Below are 12,619 nucleotides of genomic sequence, written 5' to 3' on the forward strand. Positions count from 1 at the left end.
GCTAGAGAGTGGCAGCTGGGAGCAGGCCCCTGCCTCTGGTGGGCCCCTAAAGCAATAGCACCTTAGGCTCCTGCCCTCTTGGCACAAGAGGCCCAGACCTTGGCTTGGGCTTCCTGCCCTTTATTCACTGTCAATAAATCCGCTCAGACCATTACAGCTGCTTTTGCATATGGCTCCAGCTCCTTCGGATTCCCAGGGACTGTCTCTGTCCCTGCCCCCAGCCCTAGTGGCCCTGGCATCTGGAGTGGGGTGGGGCACAGAGCCAGGGTAGAGACAGAGATAAGCAGAGCCATTCAAAATTTTGAGGGGATGGGTTCCAGCCCCAGGGATAGAAGGGATTCCAGCCTTAGAGATTCCAGCCTTAAAGGGGTAGTTCCAGCCCTAGAGATTGCAGGAGGATAATGAAGAAAAACGAGTGGGTTCCAGCCCTAGAAATGGGGCAGAGTGAAAATGGGAGAGATTCCAGCTTTTGGCTGTGGTGTGCAGGATCACTGAGGGAGCGGTCTCTGACTGTGTGGGGATGGGGCAGCAGCATCACTGAGGGGCAGTGATCCCTGTGGCTCTCAGGTGAGGGGCTCTGGGTGGCCAGGATCCAGGGCTTTAGCTGGTGGAGGAGGTGGTGGACGCATCTGTAGGGAACACAGAGTCATTGCTCCCAAGTAATCTGTTGGGAGTACCCTTGTCCATTCCCTCAGCCTTGAAGAAAAAACAAGACAAACTGGAATGACCCTTCTCCACACAGTCTCCTCCAAGGCAGGAGCCCTTACCGGCCTTATTCGAGGTGCCATCAGGTCCAGGGGTCCAGGGCAGTCTGAGAGTTGGTCTGGAAATAAGAACCACAAGTCAGTCTTCAGTCTTTGTTTTGTTCTCTGCTCTATCCCCAGCACTTAGGCCCATGGCACTCTATAAATATTTGTTGAATTAATGAATAGTCACCAACCTTGGCCATAAAATCCATCAAGTCCATCCATCCTCAACAAACACTGGCACCTGCCGTATAATCAGCCCTGCTCAAGGTTCTAGGTCAGGAGAGGTGGGATATAGCACCCCATCCTCATTGGGTCAGGAACCCATTACATGACACATCAACAAACACAGCAAATGACTGAGTGTTAAATTGTTCCATGTGAACTAGGGGTGCTGGAGAAAGTAGGGCAAAAAATGCTCAGGAGTTACCCAGAGTCAGGAAGGGAGGCTCTGTGGAGAAGGGGGAGGTACCAGGTGGTTTCAGAAAAGGTGGGCATTCCAAGGGGGAAAATGAAGACACAAACCAAGGTGTCTGCAAGATTCAACACTAAGAAACAATTGGGATGAAACAGCTGCTACTTATGTGCTTATGATGTGCCAGGCACAATGCTGTACACTCATGGACATCTTTTTTAACCTTCATAACAACTCAGTGAGGCACAGAAATAAACTGAGGCACAGACTGGTTAAACATCCCACCCCAAGTCACACACTAGGGAGTAATAGAACAGGCTTGGAACCAGTGGGCCTGTCTCTAAAGCCCAAGCTCTCCTTTCATCCTGCTGCAGGGGGCCTGCAGTGGATGGACCTGAGAGTAGGCAGAGGAGCAGAGCATGACTTAGGGATGAGTCCCAAGCTTCTTCCTGTTTCTCACCCTCCCAGGACCCCTGATTCCCTCAACTCACCCCCAGGCAGAACAGGTACAGGAGGCCCATCCAAGGCAGAGGTGGGTGCAGGAGGGGAGAAGCTTGGAGGAGAAGGGGAGGGCAGGGTCTAGGGGTGGGGTGGGCACACAGTTATTCCTGGAATGTGGAAAGGTTTCACCAGCTTTTTCTCTCATCCCACCTTCAACTCCTGTCCCATCACTCCCTGATACAAGAAGTGGCCAAATGCTTATATCTGGGTGGGGGACTGTAGCTGATACATATTTCAATAATCAATATGTATTGAGCACTTATACTATGTCAAGCATTCTGGTAACACTTCACATGCATTAATTCATTCAATCCTTACTATCACCTTATGAGGTATGCATTTCTATGATTCCTATTTCAGAGATGAGACTCAGAGAGGTTAAGCCATCTGTCCAAGATCACACAGTAAGTTTGTGGCAGATTTCCTGGCTATAGCCTAGATCTCCTGACTCTCATACTAATGCTCTTCCTGCTGTATTATAATAATAACCTATTCTCATTGAGTCAATTCCAACTCATAGCAACCCAATAGGACACAACAGAACTGCCCCATTGAGTTTCCAAGGCTTCCATCTTTATGGAAGCAGATTGCCACATCTTTCTCCCATGGAGCAGCTGATGGGTTTGAACTGCCAAACTTTCAGTTAGCATCTGAGCACTTAACTATGGAACCACCAGGGCTCCTTATTATAACAAAAAAACCCATTACTGTTGAGTTGATTCTGACTCATAGTGACACTATAGGACATAACTACCCCATAGGGTTTCCAAGCTTGTAATCTTTATGGAAGCAGACCACATCATCTTTCTTTCATGGATGGCTGTTGGGTTCACACTACTGACTTTTTGGTTAGCACCCAAGCACTTAACCACTACACCACCAGGGCTCCTTTATTATCAAATGGTACCATATTAAAGCCCCTCTTCTGTGTCACTGCATTAAGAGCTTTATCTCTATTAACTCCAATCATGTTAATAAGCCTGCTGAAGTAGGGAGTACCATCCCCATTTTATATGTGAAACAACAAGCTCAAAGATTTTTAAATCACTAGCCAAGGTCACACGATAAGGATTTGAACTCAGATTTCTCCAGCACTAAAGCTAGAGCTCTGAATTACTATGCCAGGCTGCCCTGGTTTCCCTTTCTCTGCCCAGACAAAGGAAGAGGCCCAAGCCACATATGAGGTAAACTTGGGAGAGAAGGTAAACTCAGGAATGGAATGTACAGATGAATATGGCCCTACTAGGGTGGGCGGGTGAACCCAGAGGTGCAGGGATGCAGGGGACCCAGGGGAAAGGAAGCCTTACCTGTTCAGGGTCTGAGGGTTCAAGGGGCCCTGGGGGGCCAAGCAGCTCCTCCACCAGCAGGGAGGGGAAGACCCCAACCTGGCCCCCAAATTCTCCCCTCCAGAAGCCATCATCCACTCCATCCTGGGCCCGGGGCAGCAAACGAATGAGCGCCCCCTCGGGGAAGCTCAGCTCTTCTGCACTCTGTCCTGTGTAACTGTACAGAGCACGGGCCAGGAAGGCTGCAGAAGCCCAAGAGAGATGATAAAGGAAGGAGGTAGGTCGTGGTGCCCCAGGATCACAACACCCCAGAGCCACAATCACTCAGTAATTCTCCACACTTAGGACCCGCTGACCCAGAATTTCCTTTTCTCACCTGTAGGCTCTGCTCCTGAGGGATTGTTGCTGTCATGGCCCCTCTCAGGAAGGGAAAGGTCTGGGAAGTTGAGATATCGCTCAGGGACGAAGCCTATCTCGCCATGCTGGTTCCGAGCCTGCTCACCCAGCAATGTGGACAGATATCAGACTTGCCTCAGCAGTCCGTGGCCCTGGCCCTTCTCCACTCAGGCTTCTAGATTTGCCTGGCTAGGTTCTTGGGGGCCACAGAGAAGTCACTCCCACTGCCCTTCCCCTAGGGTCAGAGTCCTGGGCTCCATACCCACCTTGACCCATTCATCAGCATCTCCTTCCTCTATGACTTCCAGCCATTCACCTTCCTTGATAGTCAGTTCATCTTCATGCCCAGCCTGGGCCCCACAAGGAAAGAATCAGCAGCTGGCTACCCCCAATCCTTACCCTCTGAGATCCCCACTCCCATTCACACCTGATAGCCAAACACCACGTGTGCAGAGCAGGGGAGGGGTCTGGTGGTCAGTGCTGGGGGGACAGGCTCCTCAAATAGCTCCCCCGCCTCCTCACATTCCTCAAAGTCAGAAAGCTCAGCATCTTCAGCCTAGAAGGGGGCACAGAACAGACATAATCCTAGGTCCCACTGTGAAGTATCAGCTGTATCTCCTACTTCTCCATCCTACCCCTAAGGGACACTGGATGTTCCTCCAACATAGCACTGCCCATCTGTTCACCATGTATCACAAACAAAATCACCACAGAGCAGAGTAATACTAACAATATTAACAGTTACAGTAATTGAGCGCTTACCACTTGCCAGCCTCAACGTTAAGTATCTTATGTATATTGTCTCACTTATCTGGTGTAATGTTGCACAACTATTAACTTTACTTTACTTTTGAGGAAACTGAAGCTCAGAAAGGTTAAGTCGCTTTCCAAGATCACACAGCTAGTAAGTGGAGTGGCTGGTGTTCAAACCACTTACAGTCTGCCTCCAGAAGCTTAGTTCTTAATCACCATGCTATACTCATAATAAAAGTTTATTAGAACTCGCTCTGCCAAAAACAAGGCGCTCTGCATGGCTCGGTACTTAAAGCATTTGGCTGCTAACCTAAAGGTCAAACCCACTAGCTGTTCCACAGGAGAAAGATGAGGCAGTCTGCTTCCATAAAGATTTATGGAAACCCTATGGGGCAGTTCTCCTCTGTCCTACATAAGGTCACTATGAATCAGAATTAACTCAATGGCAGTGAGTTTATGCCAGAAACTGCACAAAGCATTATACTTGACTGGTTTCATTTAAGGCTCAGAACAACCCTTTGAGTTAAGCACTATTATGACTCTCACATTATAAGGTCTTCCTTCTACTAGGGAGTTTTACCTTCCTAAGTATTTACGGGTGGGGAGAAGTAGGAACTCACTGTGGGGGAGAGGTCCCTCTGGGACAGCCGAGCCTCACTAACCCGTCGCTCCTGCTCCACTTCCTCCTGGGCCTGGGTCATGGCAGGCTTCAGCCAGCACTGCACGTCCAGGCCAGCCCCCTGCAGCAGAGCCAACCGGGCAGCCCCCTTCACCTGGCTCACCTGGCATGAAGAATGGGAGTCAGTCAAGGATACAGTCTGCTTGGGCCTGCTTCTGGGAGGTAAGTGGAACCTCACCAGCTATATCAGTTCTTTACCTCCCACCTCCCAACCATCAGATAGAGGAATGGGGGGAGCAAAGGCAGGGGGTGAGTACTTTGGTGGTGCCATGGTTAAGCTACTAACTGAAAGGTCAGCAGTTCAAAACCACCAGCTGCTCCAAAGGAAAAAAGACCTGGCAATCTGCTCCTGTGTACATAGTAAGCATTCAAATATTCATCAGTATTTGCTCACATATACAAAAATAGACTAGAAGGGAAGGGGACATTGCCTGAGGAGGTGGGATCTCAGTGGCCCTAACCCTTGGGCTGTGCCTCACCTGTGCTCTCCGGATGCTCTCCCTCACTTCCTGCAGCCGCTGTTCTATGCCTGGAGCCTCCCGCTCCGGAGCCTGCTGCCGCCTCTTCTCCAGCCGCTGTAGCACCTGGTTGGGAAGACGGAGGATGACGTGGGTGGAGATACTATGAAGCAGAGCTTACTATGGGCCTGGCACTTTGCTAGTTGCTTCACATGCATTTTATCATTTAATCTTTTCTATGAGGTAGGTGCTATTAATAATCCTACTTTACTGACAGGAAACTGTGGTCCTGAGAGGTTAAGTCACTCTTCACCTCAGGTTAAAAAATCAGGCTTTCTAGCTCCAAAAACTATGCCCTTAACCACTGTGCCATACTGTTGGCTTAAAATCCCCTCTTCTGCCTGCGTGTAGGCCCAAGACACACCCCACAACTCCAGGATCCCTTCCCTCACATCATCTTGCCTACCCAAATGCCTGTGTTCCCCACCTCACCCAATGCCCGTGGTTCTGGATCTTGTAGTCGCGGGCCGCTCGGCTTGTCCAGCGCTGGACCTCTTTTTCTAGGCCACTGTCCCCAGCTCCCCCCTCCAGCTCCAGAGCACACACCTGAATGGGACATGGGCTGTGAAGAGGATCTGATACCACTCCTCTACTTCCCTTCTTTCCAGTTCCCTCTTTTTTTCTTTCTCTGTTCTAGCTTCTAGGACAGAAAGAGATGGAGACACGTGCCCCTGTCTGTGAACCTAGGTGTGTGCATCTGTGTGGACACACAAGCCCATAGAGCCCCAGAAGTGGGATAAGGGACAGAGTGGAATGAAAAGGACAAGGGCAATGAAGTGACTGAAAGGTGGAAATGAAGAATGTTACTAAGTGCTCCTGGTGGGAGGGAAGGAGCTCTGGTGGTGCAGTGGTTAAAGTATTTGACTGTTAACCAAAAGGTTGGTGGTTTGAACCCACCAGCTGTTCCATGGGAGAAAGATGAGGCAGTCCATGTCTGTAAAGATTTACAGACTTGGAAACCCTATGGAAAAGTTCTACTCTGTTGTATAGGGTTGCTATGAGCCAGAATCAACTCTATGGCAGTGCATTTGGTGGGAGGGAAGTGAACTGCACCTCTCCAAGGTTTAACAGTCACTAAGTTAACACCAGCATCTCTGGGTAGTGCATATGGTTACCACACTCGGCTGCTAACTGGAAGGGTGGTGGTTCAAATCTATGCAGAGATGCCTCAGAAGAAAGGTCTGGTGATGTATCTTTGACAAATCAGCCATTTAAAACCCTATGGAGTACAATTCTACTTTGACACACTCATGGGTCACCATGAGTAGGAGTTGACTTGATAGCAGATGGTTTTAAAGTTAACACCAGGACAAGAGTAATGAAGGAGGAGGCCTGAAGCACACATGACTTGGTTCCAATGAGCACAGTGGTCTCACCTGATCAGTCCCTGCTGGCTGAAACTGCTGAGGTGCAGTGGGGGAAAATACTCCAGGCTCCTGAAGAAAGAGCTTCAGATCCTGCTCCCAGCTTACCTGGGGATTAGAAAAAGCCTGTTATCGTTGGCTTGTTCTTGTTCTCACCAATCCTGTCCCCAGTCCCTCTTGGAAGAAAGAGGACAAGGTGAGAAGAAAAGGGGCAGAAAATGCAGGAGGGTAGCCTATATTGGGAGAGAAAGGTGAAGAAGATCTCTGGGCAGTTCTTACAGGTCACAGCCCTCACCTCAGAGGTTGCTTGTCCCCCTTTGCGGGCATGATCCAGGGCCATCTCTGCAGCTTCCAGCTCAGTGTGGCTTAGTAAGGTCAGGGGGTCCCTCAAGTGTTCCAGCAGCTCACTGACCAGGGCCTGGAGAGAATCCCAAGACACTGACACCATCCTTCCTCCGGGCCTCTGTCGCAAAGCAGGCTCTCTATCCAGGTTTGGATGGATGATGGGCATAAGGTACGGGAAGGAGGGAAGGAGTAAGGCTTTACTGTCATTTCTAACAAAAGGCACTCGTGTGTACAGCAGTTATCAGTTTTAAAACAACTTTCACACCCATTACTCCTTTGAACCCCACTATAGTCTTATATGGCAGAGCAGACATTATCCCTGATGAGGAAACTGAGGTCCACAGGGGTTAAGTGTCTTGGATGATGTCATACAGCCAGCTAGAAGTAGAACCAGGAATGTATCTTCTAATGACTCCAAGCAAGGAAGATCCCTGGAACCACCCAGCTTCATGGGGAGAGGGAAGCAAGATAAGGCCTTCCCCTCCCTCCTCCTAAAGGGCAAGGGTATATGAATTGGGACTGGCCTTGAGCAATGCTGGCAGTTCCTCTTGGTAGTAGTGGTCAAGGTGGGCATTGGTGGCCACCAAGTTAAGCAAGTACTCATTGCGGGCTGCTCTCAGCTGCTGGGAGTAATGCGCAGACTGGACGGACAGCTGGGAATAGGAAACAGGTGTCAGCAGGGAGCCCTGGACCCCAGAGTCCTTCTAAGGCCAGCTCAGAACCCAGATCCAGAATGGATCTTTACTTTATTAAATCCTTCCTATGTGTCTGGCACTACACTAAAAATTTCACATATTCAAAACTCCTGCTTAAAATCCTCTGGTGGCTTCTATACGTGTTGAAAATAAAATCCAAGCTGCTCTTTACCATGGTCTACCAGGTCTATCTATGCTATGGTCTGTCCATGGTCTACCAGGTCCAACATAAGCTGGTCCCTACAACCTCTCTGATCTTTTCACAGTGCTTATCCCATTGATCACAGTGCTCTAGCCCACTGGCCTTCTCTCAGTTCCTTGAGCTTACAAAGTTATTCCCACCTCAAGGCTTTCCTTTGTCTGAGATGTTCTTTCCCTAGATATTTGCATGGCTGGCTCTTTTTTGATACTCAGGCCACAGATGCAGAGGCTTTCCCTCTAAATTACATCCCTACTCTACTACCTTTTACTACAGTATCTTTTGATCTTAATCTGATGTATTTGTGTATTTACTGTCTGTTTTTCCTTCAACCAAGCTGTCAGTTTCCTGAGGGCAGAAACTCCATTGGGAGTATCTTCCACTGTATCCTCGGTGTTTACAATAGTATCTAGTACACAGGAGATCCTCAATAAATACATATTAAAGGAACAAATATAAAAGGTTAAATAAATAAATAAAAGTATTTCCATTTTACAAAGAAAATGAGGCTCAGAATGCTCAGGGAATTTAACCAGGGTCACTCACTCAGGAAGTAAGGGAACCTGGATTCAAACTTAGTCTTCTGAGTTACAAACCACTAGACTCTGACTACCCTCTTTCCCACCCCTGCTGATGCCCTCATCCCCTCGAACCTTGGTGCTGAGTTTCTGGAGACTAGTCCGAGTATGGAAGATCCCATGGTCACTTCGGTTCAGCCTGAGCAGGCAGGGAAGAGGAGTCAGGGTCAGGGTCAGGTTGGCTGTGGTGCCTTGGCTCCACCCTCCACCCCAGCTTTCCTGAATCCCCACCTGGCCTGGACATCAGCTGCCTTCTCCTGTGCCAAAGCCCACACTCGTTCCCGCTGCCCATACAGCTTCCGACTTCGGCTCAGCTCCCGGACAGACTGCAGCACCTCAGACTGCGCTCTTTGGAGGTTATCTGTTCCCTGGGGACATGGACACACCAAGCCCTGACCCAGACCACCTCCAGCCTTGAGCCAGCCCTCCCTTCTCTCCACCCACTGAGCCATACCTTCCTGAGCACCTGCTCCTTGGCACTCCGCCCTGTGCCCCCTGCCAAGTCACGGTATCGGTCTGACGCCTGGAGCCGGGCTTGGCCCCCAGCCACAGTAGCATCCAGCAGGCAGCGCCAGGCACCAAACACTGTCCTGCCCCTCCCCAGAGAAGGTCTGTGTTGATGAGGGGAAGCACCGAAGCTTCAGGAGACCACCTCCCCAACACCATGGGAGACAGAGTGCTTTCCCATCTTCCTTCATCTGGGAGCTCATCAATCGATCAGCCCATTAGCTCAGCCACAAGGCTCACTCATGCCCCCCGCCCCCACCCACAGTGTCCTTGCTAGGTCAGTTCCTTTCCTGCTGCTGTGTCAGCTCTACCTGCTGTTCACATGCCCTCTCCCTTCACTGGGCCTTCATCCCCACAAGCTCCTGGGGCTGCATTCATCATCTTTGCTTGGCCCCTTTAGCCCTCCCTCCATGGCACCCACCTGCTGTCCATCTCCCCGCTCCGGTGCCCCTCCCTCTTCAGGAATGGCCCAGCCAGTTTCTGGAGTGCCTGGTGGGAAAGTCATTACAGACCCAGATCCCTTTTCAAAGACCATCCCCAACTGGGAGAAAAGAAAATCAGACTATAATAATACCATTCATTGAATGATATTATGTGCTACACACTTTGCTAAATGCTTTACATGCATTAACTTATTCAATTCTTACAACAATCCTACATGAAAGTTGTTGTTAGGTGACATTGAGTCAATTCTGATTCATAGTAACCCTATGTACAATAGAACAAAACAGTGCCTGGTTCTGTGCCATCCTCAATTGTTGCTATGTTTGAACCCACTGTTGCAGCCACTGTGTCAATGTGTACATGAAGGTACAATATTATTATTATTATTCCCATTTTACAGAAAAATAAACTGAGGTCAAGAAAAGCTAAATAATTTGTCCAAGGTCACACAACTAATAAGTAGCACAGCAGGGATTTGACACAACAAGCCTGCCTGACTCAAGCATTTGCTTTTGAGCAGAACAGGGGTATATGTGGAAAGATACTGCTGGTGGGGGTAAAAGGAAGGTCCAAAGAAAGGAGTCTCATACCTGCCCATAATCCCGTTCAATGGCTGCCCTCTGCTTGCTGTAGGATCTGTGAAGATTTGGGGGTGGGTTGTGGGGATTACTGTTTGGTGCTGTTTTCCCACCCTCAATCCTCTCCTAGCCTGGGCAGAAGAAAGAAAAATTAGGCCTAGAGTATGACTACACGTGGAGGGAATGGAAATGAAAGAGAGAGAGTCCTTGAGATCACCTCGGGCAGCCGCAACTCAGGCAACCTCACCTCATAGCTCAGAGCCCCAGCAAGATCCTCCACACCCTGCAGGGCCATGTGTGGGCTTGGAGGTGAGGATTCTGATAGGAACCTTCCAGCCTTCCAACAGGTCTGGAAGAGGGAAGGGGGTTCTGCCCTGAGCTTGACTGTGCGTGTGTGGGGTGTGGGGTGAGGGGTGGGGGGGTGGCAGGTGAATTGTGGGGACACGGGGTTTAAGGAAGAGTTCATCTGCGTGTGGGTGGGAGAGTGTAATTCCTATCTGGTCTATGAGGAAGCAAGCCTAGGAAGAGGACCAAGAATGAGCAGGTTAGAGGGCTCTTTACCCCCTTCCCCGGCAGATGTTGGGGATGGGTGGGGCAGTGGGAGTGTGAGTGGGGAATGGGGGCTACCTGATGTCCTCCAGCAGATCTGCCTCCCTCTGCTGCCGAGTCTGAAGGATGCTTAGCTGCTCCAGGAAGCGAAGCTTCACCTCCTGGGCAGGCTTCATCTGAGGAGGGACGGTAAGAGGAGGATGAAGACCCCGGCGGGGGTCTTCCTACTCAGGGAGCGGTGAGGGGGCGGGGCCGGGGAGGGGTAGAGTTGTTTCCTTGGTTACTTTTAGGTTGGGCCCTGATCCCTTCCAACTCCCCGTCCCCCACTCCAAGCCCGGTGCTCCCCCCCCCAGTCCCCTCCACTCCCGCGGCCCGCCAGGACAAGCTCACTTTTCGGGGCGGCGGCTGCATCTCCACTCCGGCCCAGACAGCCACTCGACTCCGGAACTCGAGGAAGCCCCGCCCACGTAGAAGCCCCGCCCCCGACCAGCCCGCGCCCCGCCCACGCCTGGTCCGGCTACGCTCAGGGCGCCGAAGCGCGTGGGGACAGCAGAGGAACTAAATCTCTGTTATTGGTGTGAATACTCCGGAAGGGTCCTAGCCGCCGGACGCACGCCGCGTCCGCGGGGCGGTGGGGGAAACCCCGGACTTCTGAGTCAAGACGCCTGGGTTCTATTTCTAGTAAAGCCGCTGACTCAGTCTGTCATTATTCTTTTCTAATCACTTACTTACATATGCAGATCATCAGTCCAGGATGGACAGAAACTCAATGTGTGAGCAGGGAAACTGAGTCACTGGACACCTGAGCAAAATGTGTCTGACAAAGGGGACAGGGCTGGTCCCAGACATTTTCTCAATTCCCGCTGAACTGGAAAAGCCAGCATGAGCAGGGTGAGAAACTCCTGGAGGCCAGGAGGAAACCAAGCCCAGGGGAAAAGACAGGTACCTCCTAGGATTCAGCAAATACGAAGCAATACCAGCAAGTGGATCTGTGGCGCAGAAATCCCGTCACCTTTAGGATTTGCCTTTCAGGCATCCCAGGATCTACAAGCTCTGGCACTACTCCCTGAGGTCTGCACCCCTTTCGCTTTGCCCAGCCCCTGCCCCTGTCCCCCCAGCATGGAAGCAGCGGTTATGTCTGACCCCAAACTCCAGACTAACACGTTCAACTGCCTACTGATGCTCCACTTGTATATCTAGTAGACACCTTAAACTTTTAAAACAGCTCCTTCAACGTTCTCCCCTCCCAGTTACCCCCGCCCCCCAACACACACACAGGTAATTTATCAAATGGCACCACCTTTCAACCAGTTAGGAAAGTCAGACATCCAGAAGTTTCGTCCTTACTTGTGCCCTTTCTCCTACCTCCACATTCCATCCATCAGCAGGTTCTGTACGTTCTATTTATAAAATAGTGGATCCTGTTGATCCACTTCCCTCATTCTCCAAGACTACCACCCTAGTCCAAGCCCCTATTATCAGTCACTGGTCTAATATCAGGAGTTCTGGTGGTGTAGTGCCTAAGACATTTGACTGCTAACCAGAAGGCTGGCGGTTCAAACCCACCAGCCACTCCTCAGGAGGAAGACTGGGAAATCTACTTCAATAGAGATATTGCCTCAGAAACCTAAGGAGGGATCACTATGAGTTGGTACCAACTCAATGGCAGTACTTTTTTTTAAGATCTCATCACCGCTCAATTGCTTCCCCTTGTACTCAGAATAAAATCCAAATACCAGAGCATGACATACAAGGCTATACATGATTGGGCCCTGCTGAGCAGCTGTAATTACTCTTCCCAGCTCCCCTCACCATGCTCCAGCCTCTCTGTTGTCCCTCCAGTAGGCAAGCCTTCTCCCACTCCAGAAACTTCATGCCAGTGCTTGCCCTTGCCAGAAGCTCCTTTCACTATCAGTTCACACATCCGGCTTCTCACCCTTAATTTCAACTCTTCAGAAGCCTTCCCTGTCCACCCAGTCTAAATGCCACCTCCACAATTACTCTCAAACACATCACTTTGGGTTAGCATTCCACACATTTGTCCATGTATTTGATGTTGTGTGTAT

The 12,619-nt window shown here is 50.3% G+C and overlaps 1 protein-coding gene across 1 annotated transcript; it reads right to left on the minus strand.

Moving 5' to 3' along the window:
- Window positions 1-563: 563 nt before the first annotated feature.
- Window positions 564-10,964, minus strand: FCHSD1 (FCH and double SH3 domains 1). The gene is made up of 20 exons (XM_042780714.1): window positions 10,944-10,964; window positions 10,632-10,729; window positions 10,017-10,062; window positions 9,404-9,471; window positions 8,930-9,065; window positions 8,707-8,843; window positions 8,551-8,614; window positions 7,528-7,656; window positions 6,954-7,076; window positions 6,671-6,766; window positions 5,727-5,840; window positions 5,256-5,360; window positions 4,718-4,879; window positions 3,772-3,900; window positions 3,611-3,694; window positions 3,325-3,442; window positions 2,970-3,190; window positions 1,653-1,740; window positions 768-823; window positions 564-629 (listed from the first exon to the last, which is right to left on the minus strand). Exons 1-20 carry the CDS (start codon window positions 10,962-10,964, stop codon window positions 564-566), a joined length of 2,061 nt encoding a protein of 686 aa, XP_042636648.1.
- Window positions 10,965-12,619: the final 1,655 nt, after the last annotated feature.

This window comes from Orycteropus afer, unplaced genomic scaffold (assembly GCF_000298275.1).
Source record: "Orycteropus afer afer isolate SDZICR_OR568_19922 unplaced genomic scaffold, OryAfe1.0 scaffold00056, whole genome shotgun sequence".
NCBI lineage: Eukaryota > Metazoa > Chordata > Mammalia > Tubulidentata > Orycteropodidae > Orycteropus > Orycteropus afer.